Source organism: Pseudoliparis swirei, chromosome 8 (genome assembly GCF_029220125.1).
Source record: "Pseudoliparis swirei isolate HS2019 ecotype Mariana Trench chromosome 8, NWPU_hadal_v1, whole genome shotgun sequence".
NCBI classification, from domain to species: domain Eukaryota; kingdom Metazoa; phylum Chordata; class Actinopteri; order Perciformes; family Liparidae; genus Pseudoliparis; species Pseudoliparis swirei.
The window spans coordinates 12777602-12792278 of record NC_079395.1 but is presented as its reverse complement, the minus strand read 5'-3'; the positions used below and the strand labels follow the sequence as shown (position 1 = coordinate 12792278).

Below are 14677 nucleotides of genomic sequence, written 5' to 3'. Positions count from 1 at the left end.
CTCTCGAGAGGCTCCTTTTGTGGCGCTACGCATATTTTAACTTCAGATATATATTTTTTTACCGTCCCCCGTTCTGTCATATCAGCCTGGTCCTTTGTATTAATTTCTCTCCACTTTGTCTGCCCTCTGCTCCCTCTCCACTCTCATTACATGTAGTGGAGATAATATGAGACAGCACAGAGCTGCACTTTTATGAGACTGCAGACAGAGTTGCTGACTGTCCAACGAGGCAGGTGGACTGAGATTTGAAGAGAAGCAGCAGAATAGCTGCAGAGCTGTGGGAGCCTTGTTAAAATTTCAAACCGGATGGATTTACTTTCATCCGTCTCTGTTATTATGTCTCGTCCGTTCAGTTCCATTCCCAGAGTCTGAAGGTGATGCGTGTTTCTCTTGCAGACGTTCAACATGTACTACTATGAGTCCAACAACGCCAACTTGTGGTTCATCAAGGAAAGCCAGTACGTGAAGATCGATACAATTGCTGCAGATGAGAGTTTTACACAGGTATGGACACACACACACACACACACATGCACACACAGGGTCTGCATGCACTGTGTTTGCATCTACAATATAAAATAGGGCGTTACAAAATCCACAAAACCAACAATTAAGTCAATATTTCCATCACTAAAAGGAAAATGGAAATCAAATGGATCAAAGTGTTTCCCATTGCCAAATCGACAGGTGTTAGAGGATGTAATCATGCCCGCCTTGCATTCCCTGACTTTCAGGCAGCAGCATTACACCCAAACATTTGCTTTTGACCTGAAAAAGAATGCTCTGGTTGAAGTCGAATGCTCCCAGCTAAAGGAACTCACACATGTGAAATGTTCCTGGTCCACAGGTGGACGTTGGAGACCGCGTCATGAAGCTGAACACGGAGGTGCGCGACATCAGCAACCTGAGTAAAAAGGGTTTCTACCTGGCCTTCCAGGACCTCGGCGCCTGCATTGCTCTGGTCTCAGTCAGGGTCTTCTACAAGAAGTGTCCCCTCACGGTGCTCAACCTCGCCCAGTTCCCCGACACGATAACGGGCGGAGACACGGCGCTGGTGGAGGTCCACGGTGTGTGCGTGAATGCCTCTGAGGAGTTTGAGGCGCCAAAGATGTACTGCAGTGCGGACGGAGGCTGGCTGGTGCCCATCGGGAGGTGTGTGTGCAAACCGGGCTTCGAGGAGAACAAGAACACCTGCCAGCGTGAGTGTGGGGGGGGGAGGGTGTTGTGTGGGATGTATCTGTACGCGTGTGTGTGTCTCTCTCTGTATGCACGGGTCTCATGGAGGTCGGCCCTCTGATATAAAAGCAACTTGAGTCGACTGACAAGGGAGATTCCTCAACAGAAGTGCAGCAATCATAATTAATATGTGACATGTAAATAACCAACAATGTGTGTGCCCTTGTGTCATTGTCCAATACGTATGTGCAGAAACATGTCAGCACTCTTTTGTGTGTGTGTGTGTGTGTGTGTGTGTGTGTGTGTCATTGCTCCCAGTGACTTCTATTCAACTCCCAACATTGAAGACAGTTCTTGCTGAGAACTGGTGACTGCAGGACCTGTTTGGAGGCACCTCCTCCTCTTCTTTCTTTTGTGTGCGTGTCTTTCAGAGCTGAATATCTCATTTTCCCCACAGAGTAGGGAAGCGTGTTGTGATCGTGCACGTGTGCGTTTGTGTTTTAGAGAGTAAAAGGTTTGCCTTAGGGGGCAGGTTATTGAATCGTAAAACTCCACAGATGGCACGTGCAGCATGTGTGCATCTGTGTGTGTGTACATACTGAGTGTGCAAGCTGCATTAGACCCGCGCCGTCACCTGTCCCCACGGGCTCGCCTCCTCGCCGAAGAGAAAATGGAATCATAGATATTCATCACCGCAAACTTGGAAATTGGTGCACATAATGCAATTTCAGTTGTTTGGGAGAAGCAGCAGCCAAGACGCCGAGACGACTTGGCAGTTGGGCCTTAGAGACAAGTGAATAAGAACAGAAGCTGTCCTCTCCAGCTTGCAGACGGGTAATGTGCACAGATTGTGGCAGACCTCTGGCTGCATCTCAATCGTGAAATGCTCAGCAGCATGTGCAGCTTGTAAAAATAGAACGTTGTGGTTATTTGACGGGTGATTTCACCGGCAGGTTTTCAAAAATAATTTCCCTACCTATAGCGTGTAGGTCTATGTCATGTTCTCCGTACTGAAACCGTATTTGAAGTCAGTCTGACGCGGCGGGGCAGTTGACCTCAGTGATCTCCATGACCTCATCAGTCTGCTCCCGAGTCTTATCACTCCGTAGAGAATAGATCGAGCAAGGTAAGCACGTTTAACAAGCTAGCTACAACTCATTAACTGTGTGTGTGTGTGTTGGTGAATGTGTGCTACACTCGTGTGTTGATTCATTTGACAGGCTAAAGTCAGAGGCCAAGACATATATGTGTCCCCGGTCTAATAAGTTATGTTCAATACAGATGTGCATGCGTGTGTATTTTTAGAGGATAAACAGGTGTCCACCTTCCGCAACGCTGGGCTTCAGTTTCAGTTCATTTTAAGCCATATTTTTGCACTGCAGCATTTATTCTGGAAACAATCAAATATGATTTTCCATTAGATTTGTTATTCCTTCGTTGTGTGAATTGAAACCGCCGCAGGCTCGTCTGCTCCACCTCCTCAGTATTAGGACAAACGTTTTTTGTGGCATCTCGGGCCAGATTTGCATAGCAATGAAATTTCCTCCTCACGCTGACGGAGAGTTCGCTGCTCCAGATACGGCAGCCGGACACATCTCGTATTTGTTTGCAGCCTGTGAGATGACGCCAAAAGAACTCCTTGGAAACCAGCTTTCTCTCCTCTGAATGTTATAGCCGCCGATGACGTTTCCCTCGTCTGTATTCTGGTATTTTTCCCCTTCCCTCGTGGAAATTTCACTCCGCCGCCTAATGTAACTGCATCTGTAATCAGCCTGCTCTTAACAAAGACGTGTGAGGATACGGAGAAGTACAACCCGCCGCGTTGCGCTTTCATGTGTTTAAAGAGCCCTCTCAGCGCCCGGCTCCAAACAAAAGGTTCCTGCCCGGCAGTCTGTAGGTCTTCCATAGGGAGAACGCACGCCGCTAATGCATTTAAATCACCTCTCGGGTTCGCCGTCACACAAAGAGAGCGATGGCTGAGAGCTGGGGAAAGGGCTGGAGAGGCATTTGTAATTATCACCACCGTGCAGGTGAACGAGCCTTTTAATGGACGCCTGGCATTCCATCCCTCTTGTTCTTTTTGTGCACGCTTGTTTTCTCTTCCTTTTTCTGCTCAGATGTTCATTGTTTTGATGTTCTGATGCTCCGTGTGAATCTTGTTTTGGCCTCTCTAGTCTCTTCTCGTTGTCCTCTCCAGTCTGCTCTCTTTGTGTGACTCTCTCTCTCTCTCTGTGTCACCGTCTCTATCACTTTCTCTCTCTCTGTCCCCGCCTCTCCCTCTCCCTCTCTGTCCCTGTCTCTCTCTCTCTCTGTGTCACCATCTCTATCACTTTCTCTCTCTCTCTCTCTCTCTCTCTCGGTGTGAGGCGCTAATGGAATCATTACTTGCCTCTCTGTGTTAGACAAACACCAGACACCTCCAATTACAGCCTTTTTCCCTCAATCTCTGGCTCTCTCCCTGCCTCTCTGCTATTTTCTAACCTTGCTCTGGTGTCTGTTTCTATAATGGGACTGTTCTCCACCTCTCTCGCACAATTCTCCCATTTTGCTCCTCACCCATCCTTTGTGATACTGTCTTCCTTTTTCACCTCACCATTTTTCTTTCTGTCTTCCTCCTCCTCCTCGCAGTCCTCATCTCCTCTGTCTTCACTCGTTAAACATTTAGAGATCACGGGTTCATCTTTCTCTTTTTCAAATTTCTTACCCAATGCTGGCTTCCCATTCCCTAAAGTTAGGCACGACGTGTGTTTAAGTGTGTGTGTGTCTGTTCATGCTGTTAATGTTGGACACATGGAATCATTTAAATGTGTTGAATTACTTGATGCTGCTCAGGCTGAAAAGGCCTTTTCCTCCAGTACAAACAGCACAAGTGGAACTGTCTATGAAAGAGAAAATAATGTGATTCATGGGAAATATGATCTGGCGAGCAGCAAGACGCCACCAGGGTGTGACGGGAACCACCGAGCGTCCTGACAGTGATCATTTGATTATGATATCCTGATGTGTTTTGATCTCATTAAGAATCCAACAACCATTAAGTTCATTTCAGTCAGAAAAAAAAAAAAAAATTGCCTTGCTCAGTAAACAGGTATTTTATTTTTATAAATGCATTTTAAGAACTGCTTTAATCCCAATGGCTCTAAACATGCAAACCAGGTGAATATTACTGTTGTTAGTTCATTCTCCAGATTTAATGGTCTGCTTGCCTGTAATTTACAGACACAGAGAAAGACACATGCAACAGTCTTTAAATGATTTCATGGTTATTAGGTTACAATGGGAAATAATGGGAATTAAGTAATTGTGAGTAAAATATGTAAAATGAAGTGAGCAAGGTTATTAAATAACACAATAGCTTTTAGCAAACAGGAGTGCATTTGTTTGGGGCTTTTCTTTCCGCGGTGGATTGATGCGCATGTGATGCTCTTATGAGTGTTTACCGCACCAGGAATGTGTCTGTGGGAGTGACTTAAAACTGGCCCACGTTTATTGTAATGGAGAAATGGCAAACCGTGCAGCAGTGTGACGCATTGATGTGTTTTTGATGGATAATGTTGCTCTAGAGTCTAAAGAGGAATACGCCTAATCAGCCTTTTGCTACACAGACAATACACTTGAGTAAGATCAATAAATTGTTGGAACAAAATTGTTTTTGGTCTTTTCATTGGATTTGATCACCAGCGCTGCTCTTAAACGTCGAACGCTGCAACTTCAAGTGTTTTAAAGGCTTGTCTGATTTCTTTGGGAGTTTTTCTCATCCCCCGTTATTGTTCCTGGCTCATATGATATCACTCATCTGGAGTTACATAATCTCTCTGTCTCTCACTCTCTCTCCCTCTCTGCCACATACAGTTGCTCACCCTCGTCTTCCCCATGCATGCAGAGGCCTCTGTCGGTGCAGCCTCATTCGATCTCTTCCTTTCCTTTCTCTCTGTGTCCTAGTCCCTAGTCTCTTTTGCATTCTGTTTGTGTTCTCCCTCTCTGTTTCTGTCCCCCCCTCCATTTCAGCCTCGTACTCCCTTGCCCTCTCTGGCTGTCTGTCTCACAGCTGGTAGGGAATGTTGTGAATTCTCCTCTCGAACCTCTCCTGCCTTAAGCCCTAGAGGTACATGCTGAAGGGCAGAAGTGTATACGTGTGTGCAGCTGTGACCAGACGTGTGTTTGAGTGTGTGTGTCCTGTCCTTCGCTGTGTGTCTGACAGCATCAATTACTGCCTCAGATGCCTGAGAGATGGAGGAGACGGAGTGGAGAAGGACAGACACCTGTCACCTCGACACAAGTTATCTTGCTCTCATCCCCCCCCCCCCCTCTCTCTTTCTTTGTCAGCGGGCAAAAGCAATATAGGTCAGCATGACGCGTGTGTCTGTCTGTCGGCTGTGCCTGTCTGATGGTCTCCTTCTTCTCTTCTTAATCATATGTCGGTTTGATGCTACCAGAAGGAAGCGAGAACTTAGTTTACAAGGGGAACTTTTCAAAGTCGTTCCACTTAGCTCGCCTGCTGTTCTTTTCACTTCACAAATTGGAGCAAAACCAAAGGGAACAAATCGATCGTGCGTCTGGACGCGTTGTGAATTGCGTTGTCAGCTATGTGATGATTTGGAGGCTGTTGATGCAGACACAACGGGTTTCTGGACTGAAAGAAGAAGATCGATATCAGTTTCATGTCTGTGCGTTAAAGGAAATAATTCAACCTATGTTGACGAATACGCTTCGTTAGTACCATGTTTGTGGTATTTGTCAAGTATATTTTTACAATACAAGATCATAATTATTGAAAAATAACAATAAATAATAAAAAAATGTTTTGCCTCAGGATAAATAACAATTATTGTTGGGTAAATTCCTATTTGTATCGATTACAGTTAATAATAATAATCTATGATGATTGTAGCATAATGAAGCACTTAGCCGCGTCAGGGCCGAGCAGCTCGTCCACAAAGGTTTTGCAGGCAGGCAGTAATAACGCCTCCCCCTCAGCGCGAGGGCTTTTTCATTTGGCCACCAGTTCAGCTACTAAGTAGCTTTGAGAGCTTTCTCTGGCACATTTGTCGAGTTCCTCATGAGCCTGTTTCTCAGTTTGTGTGCGCAGGTGAATAAAATCGTACCTGTTTGTGTTGTTCTGTGACGGGTGTTTCGTCTCGAGATAACGTTTCACACACTACGCATGATGGAGTCGGCTCCCCGGTGAAAGGAAATCCAAATGAAAGATAACTTTCACTGTCCTGCCTCAAACTCAGTTTGTTCTTCTTTTTTTACCACCACTCAGACTGGGCTTTTCATCTGGGTTAGACGGTTGCCCAGAGGCTGCATTTTTATTTTTGAAATATTTCTCCATCGCGGTATTTCACCACAACGTCTTACGCACAACTATCTTAAATGTACAAAATCATTATTGCGCAACCTACTGCCACCTACTTGCACAGAAGTGTATTTAATTTCCAAGCCAACGTATTGCAGGCTCAGACGCTCAACAATGGCAAATTATCTGTAACAACTAAATACTATTTTTTGGGGACCGATTAAGTGAAATTGGATATTCTCCCAGGGCACACCTGACGGTCTCTGACCGCACACTGGTTGAAAATCACTGAATTAGATGATAAAAAGGGGACAGGGAGCCAGAAGGCACTGACGTTCTGTTCTACTAACATTTCCTACAGTACATTCCTGCTTAAGCACAATCTTTGACCTCGAGTTAGTCAGGAATGTTGCCTGGTTTTTTGTTGAAAATAAATCAGCTGATATGAATGCAACAGAAGTAACATTAGACTGGGAGCAGGGAAAGCCCAGCTCTACCAACGGTATCACAGTCCGCCTAGCCAGCTCCTCTGAAGCTCACCCATTAACACGGTGTATCTCGTAACTGGGCAAAAATCATTGTAGTGTAACGGAGAGTTATGTGCGTGGTGATTTGTGTTCCTGAAGTCAGTCGGGTTGGCAGGTTTGGCATCACGGGGCCTGTAGTGAGATCAAAGCCAAAGAGCGCGCTCCCACTGTATCCGGTGACGTCCTGCAAGAGACGCGACGTAGACGTGTTCACGAGGAGGAACAAACAGATCGGCAATAACAAAGAGCTACAACGTTGAGCTGTTGCTTTAAGGCAGTCATGTAAAGGCAAGAAAACACCACACTGCTTCAGCACGGACACACTCTAAACCCTATTGGACCACATCGATGAGATCATCGCTGTTGTGAGGGATAAGTCCTGCACAATGTCATTTTCAGGAGAAGAAAAAAACGGTAGTTTGATCAGCGAGACGACTTTCTGTATGGATAAGAGAACGTCATGAGATACATGTGCTCCATCGTGATATGCACGGATAGGCATATAATGAAAGAAAACCATGACCATGTGCCTACACACACACACACACACACACACACACACACATTCTGCATATGCACAATGGACTTTTACATTTTATACCTCATCAGAGGATTGCAGTCTCGTAATGAAAGGTTTTAGCACAGAACAGATGTAGGAAAAGCCTAATCTTTGCACCTGGGAAAGAGATTGAACTCACTTACAAAGGGCTGTGTGTGTGTGTGTGTGTGTGTCCGCGTGTTAAAAGCTCAGTTGGGAATCTGCCTTTCTTTATTACTTCTCTTACACAGAGCTTGATCTCTTCTTATACCCTTATATAAGTGTGTGTGTGTGTGTACGCGCGTGAATATGTGTGTGTGATGTGGACAGGTCGGTAAAGTGAACATTTTTATGTTGATCACATACCGACTTTTGAAGGTCAAGTGCTCCCTCATGCATGTAGTATGTTCAAACACGCGCCCACATGCACACACACACACACACACACACACACACACTTTCATTTCTTTGCTCTTCTCTTGGTGTCAGCTCGGGGAGCTTGAGAGCAGAAAGGTGTGGGTAGGATGGGCTGGGCGGCTAACAGAAGGATTTAGACAGCAAGTCAAGAGATTTATGTGTGTGTACAGTCCACGTAACGTGTGTATGCAGTGTATGTGTGTGTACACTGCTGCGGGCATTAGGGCCTTACGCAGTGTCAGGCAGCAGGCTGTTCCTACTAGCCAGATGTTCTTTAAGGACAAATGGCTGTCTGGGCCGGTTGAAGGCCAGTCGTGAGTTCTTCTCCCGGTGGTCTGAGACAGTGTGTGTCTTCCTGCTGCTCGTCTGTCAGCCGGCCTTTACTATTCAATTATTTGAATAAAGACAGCCACCTTTTACAATCCTTCACCTTTATCTCTTCTCTCTCTCCCACATGCCCCTCCTAAACTCCATCCCATTTCCCCCATCCCATCTCCTCTCTTTTGTGTTTGAATAAATGACAAAATCACAAAGGCTTAGGCGCTCACTCTATCCTCTGCACACCATAGTCCCCGTCTACATACCCACACAACACTGACCCAGATAATGTCTATTCACACGGTTCCTCCCAGCGCGGCGGATCTCGAGCCAGACATGAGCTGAGTTACCGAAAGCCACCTTAGTACCAGGAGGCCTTTGCCCTGCTCAAGTGGAACCCGAGGACATCAAGGTGGCTTTTGTGAGACAGGACCTCGTAAAGCTCAATGAGAGTTTAGCGCTGTGGGTTAAACTCTGTGAACAGAGCCTCAGAGGAAAGGAGGGAAAGCAGGCCAAGGACAGAGAAACGGTTAACGTGTGGTTCAGCTCCTCATGTCCTCATATAGCACTATTCCCAACGGACAGGGGCGGAGAGCGAGGTGTAGACGGGAGAGCGTGTCTCCATCGGGTACGGTTGCCATTAATTGGATGCGTTCCATTAGCTGTTGAGTTCCAGTTCGGCATAAGGGATAAACATGTGTGCACTCATGGGAAAGTTCATCATTTTCTCATTGCTACAGTGTTGAATCAGTTTTGAGTCTGCTCCAGTTAGGATCTGAAAGTTTGGAGAAAGGTGTGTGTGTGCGAGAGAAAGCAGAGGAGGCATGCAGGCAGCCAGCGGTGCTGCTCAACAGGAAACACAGGAACAGGAAGTCAGCCATTGACCCCTTCCCCTTATTCCCTCCCTCTCTTTCTAGTTTATGGATGGCTTCCAGATGTACGATCAGCCCGTCAGACTGATTGGTTCTGGGTAGCGCAGGCGTTATTGCTCCAAACACAAAGTACAGATGTAGCCATGGTCGAAATCCAATTTGTTGCTGCTTTCGTATGCAGTGCAGCTGCACTGTTATTCTTCAGCCAAGAACAACCATCAGGAAATTCAAACAGCCGAGACTTTTCAGCTCAAGTGTTGGCCAGAACAAAGAGCAATTACTCAGGATTTGATGACAGATCTGACAGATTATGTTTCCTTTTTAAATACCTCCATTTAGACCAGCTGCTGCAGTATTGAAGGTGTCTGCAGGCTTGGACTGACACCTAGTATAATAAATACACCTGAAGCTCGAGTCTTCTGTTTCTCTGTCAATAACAACTAAATCAGTTAAAAAATGTTTTACGTTCTAGGAAATATTGCTCCCATGTAACATACCTCAGGCAAACATATAAGCTTTGATCATATTTAAATGAGCTCAAAGTAAACAAGCCCAAAAATAGCAGCATAAATAATGACGCAGATCTCCTCTCTTTCATATCTCCTGCTTCGTGCAGCGTTGTGTTGAAAGGGCATCATCGAGGTCTGTGAGCATCATTACCTTTCATGGCGGCTTCATATAGACCTAATTATTTTGTCAATATCTATTTGTCAGATGAAAAGCTCCTACTGCCCTGACATGTGCAGATTTGTATTATTGAGAGCACAAGACGGCCACGCAACAGTAATCTTTTCAAAGGGAAATTATTTTATATGTGGCCCTCTGGACAGGGTGCTGAATGGGCTCTGTGGTATCAAGGAGGTGGGAGGTCCCGTGTATCTTGTACCATCAAGGTACAAGGGAGGTGGAATGTCGGCTTTCTGGCTGTCACCATCTTGGTTTTGTCCGTCGCCCAGCACAAAAATGATCAAGTCAGCGATTTAAAGCGGTCTCCTTCTGGGAATGTCCTGTGCTTCTGTGTTTGTGACGCAGGAAGTCTCTGATCTTTTCCCGCGAATGGACAATAATAATTTTTTTTAAAGCTTCACATTTTCCTGCTATCGTCAATGTGCTGAGAGTGTGGCTGAAGAAGTCAAGCAGAGCCCACCCACAGATTAAAGACAGATAGAAGATAGCCTCCCACTGGGTACATCTACATGAAAGTGTGTGTGTGAGCCTGACGGTGAAAAAGGCACAGGGCACTTCTTCCCTCCTCCGCCTGAGAGAATGAATTATTGAGAGTGATGAACTGAAAATAACGTGGGTGAGGAAAGGAGGTGCACAGCTCCTCCTACACACACTGCTGGTCACGGGGCCGGTTGATGTGGGCACGTTTACTGTCGTAGTGTGTGTGTGTGTGTATCTGGGGAGATAAGATGTGTGTATGTGTGTTAATGCTCTGTAGGTTTTTTTATGGAAGGTGTTTAAGCTACATGTGTGCCTGGGAGAGAGAATGTGTTTTGGGATAGTGAAGGTTAAAATCTGTGTATTTTAGGCTTAGTGTGTGTGTGTGTGTTTGTGTGTGTGCGTGCGTGCGTCCGTCCGTCTTGTTTTACGTGTTTATTGGTCTGCCTGGCTATGTTTAAAAGGGAAAGGTGAATCTTTGTGTTCTTCCGACCTTTTATCTTGATAGCAAAACAGACAGACAGAAGAATAAGTTATTCAGACTGTGATTCAAACTCCCAACAGCCTCCTTCTATAGACCTGTCATGCTCTCTCTCTCATTCTTCTTCTCTCTTTCTGTCTTTCTGTTCCTCTGACTTGATCCCGTTCACACAGAAACACATCTGGTATCCATTGAATCTGTTTTTACACAGCAGGATAATCACCCCAAACTCACAATTAGTGAGCCATCAGCTGGGGTTACCAGTAAAAAAGTGTGTGTGTGTAGATGTGTGTTCGCTTTAATTGAACTGAAATTGAGCTCGCTCTCTTGTCCCTTGGAATTTTGTTGTATGTGTGTGTGTGTGCCTGTCAGCGAGAGAGTAAATATTTGTGCAGGAGCTCTGGAGAAGGTCAGGGTCAACGTATGACAGACAGCCCACTGGGAAATAAGACACACAAAGGCAAAGGCAGACTCACACACACACACACACACACACAAATACATACAATAATACATACACACAAACACACCAACAGACCCCCCCCCCCACACACACACACACACACACGCACACACACAAACATATATACACATACCCAAACAGGGAGAATATAGTCGAGATGGCCAGAAAGGGAAAGAGAAAGACGGGAATGACACAGACAGAAGAATAGAAATAGACAGACAGGAGAGTAAACAGGGAGATGGAGGGAGCGCAAAACAGAAAGACAGTGATGAACAGAATGAGGAAGAAAGAGAGCTGCATCCTGAAGTTCCCCTTGGCCGCTCTCAGTAATTGACATGGCTCATATCTCTGCGACCATGTGATCCTGCCTCGTCTTCCCAAAACAAAAGCCTGGCTAAAGTAAATGCTTCTATACAGAACTTGCTTTCAGATTATAGTTCTTATTTCTTAGATGTATTCACACATAAATCGTCTGGAAGGATATTTTAACACCAGTTCTATGTTTAGATTTTTTCTCTCACAATAAACATCAAAAAGCTTTCTGTACACATTTTAATTATACATTATTTATACATCATTATACAGGAAAATGCCTAATGCACTAATATGCCCCATTTCTTACCTGATATAAACGCTTTATTAAGAGCTGTTTCCTTCCTCTCAGTTATACAATTCAGTTGGAGAAATCTGTAAAATATTTACATTTCTCGCCTATAACATAATCAAACATAATATTTAGTTTCAAATACTGGGCTCAGTCATAAAGTTAGTTCAGGTGTGTTTACCTTCCCCTGGAACTCAGGATGCTGGTACGAGTGAGGAAGAGTCAAGTTTAAGCCCTAAAATGTGCGAATGTCCACAGCGGTTGTAGCTCGATGACTAAAGTGTTGTTAGAACATGTCTGCAGTGGTGATGACTTGTAGAAGAATGACCCACAACTAAAACCAAACGTAAAGGCAGTGTTATTCGTACACAGTTAACGTGAGGTAATTCATCTTTAATAATTTAATATTATGATAACAATTGCTCAGACTGGACTGAAAGACGTAATGTCAAAACAGGCAAACGGCACTGCTCTAGATATGCATGCGTGTGTGTGTGTGTTTCATAGGATTAGTAGTTACGGTGAATATTATGGTGTTAAAGGTTGTTATGAACGACGATTAAAGATTAGAGGTTCACAGCAGTGGGCTGGACTCTGATGCTGACATCTCTATTCCACACAAACCTCCTCATTACCACACACACTTATGTACTTTGCACTGCTCTCTACTGTATAAACAGACCCACACACCACACCTGGAAACACACACACAGCCACACTTATTAAGCACATCTTCTTTTGCAGCTTTCCAACAGAGTGTGTAATCTTCACATTGTGTAATAGTTCTTTGAACCTGAATCTATTTGTTTTTCTTCACATATAGAAGAGCTTTTGTTAAAGTTTGTTTAGTGTGAAAATGTGTCAAATTGACCGCAAGCATGTTTCACGGTAATGTACACATGAGCACAAACACACACAAACACAAACACACACAAACACAGGCCCAGATGTGACCCCGGTTGTCACATTCAATCCCGTCAGATTTCTCCACTGACGCTTGATGTATAAATTTTTAAGTAGCTGGCCTCAACTAACGCCTGGGTAGCCCACACACACACACACACACACACACAAACACACACACAGAGGCCGATCTGTGCCCCAGGAGCTGTGGCACTTGAGGGGTACTAGAAGGGTTCCATCTTGAAAGCCTGTTGCCATGGTGACCATCATGGAGCTCGTCTCCCGTGGGCCAGCAAGCTTTACACTGGCCCACGGGAGATGAACCACCGGCTATGAATCCCCCCTGAAAGAACACACACACACACACACACACACACAGTATACCCCCCCAGGTTTCTCCTCTGTCCGCCATTTATGGAACAGCCGGCGAGGAGCCGATGTTTGACTAGATCCAAGCGTGACAGAAAGCAAGAAAGCGGAGCAATTAACAGCAACTATAGAGGAGAGGAAATGGCTCCCAACTAAGCACTGCTAGTGTTTGTTTTTAGGAAAGTGCAGCCGATGTGATTCTGCATACGCACAGAGGCGCCTGCTTGAATGTAATTAGAATGGAACGACTTTTCCTCCAAGATGTGGGGTTTGTGTTTCTGTGCACTCGAGTGTGGATCGTGTCCTACAGGAAGCGAATACGCTCCTGGTACAGTCAGCAGCTGTCAGTCACACCCGCAACCCATACTCCTCACTTTAGCATGCTGTCACTATGAACACATGAACGCAGCGCAGGAAGAGCATTTCTCACAGCATGACACTTTTCCTCAGTATGCTACTCGAATCTTTAACAAGAGAGTATTACACAATCGGCTACACACACACACACGGCCCCTTTACTGTATTATTTTAATTACTGTAAAGTGTGTGTGTGGTTGTGTGTGTGTGTGTGTGTACTTCTCCCGGTGCAATTTATTTATTGGCTTCCTTCTCTTTGGAGATGTGTGCTAATGTATAGATCATTTTGATTTGATTTTAATTATTTAGATTATTTATTCTTTGAAGTTATTTATCAAGTCAAAAAGCCAAGCATTCACAGGTTCCAGCTTCTGAGATTAGGGGAATTGCTGCTTTTCTTGACTGTAAGCATTTTAAAATACATTTGGGTTTAAAGTGCCGGTTAAATAAAACAAGCAAAAACAATATGAGATGATTTCTTGGCCATTTGGGGCCAGCTGGAGGTTCTGGTCAAATATTTACTTTCCTTTGGCCTCTGATGTTGGTGCGGTTGCTCTTATTAACCGTGTAGCTGCAAACTGCTACCGCTGGATACATAGTTGACTAAACCGTACATGTGAGAGCCATAAACCCAAACAATGAGTTAAAAGACACGAAGAAGATTGAGACTGGGTAACCGCAAAGTTGGATGATAATTCCCGGTGGGTTCATCCCCACTCTACGAAAGCCATTTTCACTACACAGCAGTCATGTGAGCCATTGTTAAAATGAATATATTGGAGCGTGCATATCCCTGCGGTTTGGGAATCTGTAATCGGCTTATTTAACTAGTTTTTCACATTTTACAATCAATTAAAGAAGAAATAAACAGTAGTTGTGGCACTAAAAAGAGTCGAATTTAATAGAATGGGTGAGAATGAAAACTCAATCGGCTGATATGATGTTGTGTTTTCCCGGAGGAAGCCGTTGGGCTGTTCCCTTCCCAATCAGCGTGGCGACTGAGCGACTGAGGGTGGGTCCTGAGTAGCAGAACTATATCATATCTAAGAGCTATCGATTGGCATACATACAGTCTCTCTGGTGACCAGATGAATATTTAATAAGTAACTGGATCTGAGGCCACTCTTTGTCTTGAGAAGAAACACAACACACACACACACACACACACACACACTTACCATAAACTGTA

General features: G+C 44.8%; 1 protein-coding gene across 1 annotated transcript in view; it reads left to right on the top strand.

The window, feature by feature from the left end:
* LOC130197724 (ephrin type-A receptor 3-like) overlaps positions 1 to 14677 on the top strand; it is a 78171-nt gene that overhangs the window by 21703 nt on the left and 41791 nt on the right. The window contains 2 exon segments of the mRNA XM_056420569.1: positions 397 to 504; positions 848 to 1199. Coding sequence (XP_056276544.1) covers positions 397 to 504; positions 848 to 1199 — 460 coding nt within the window.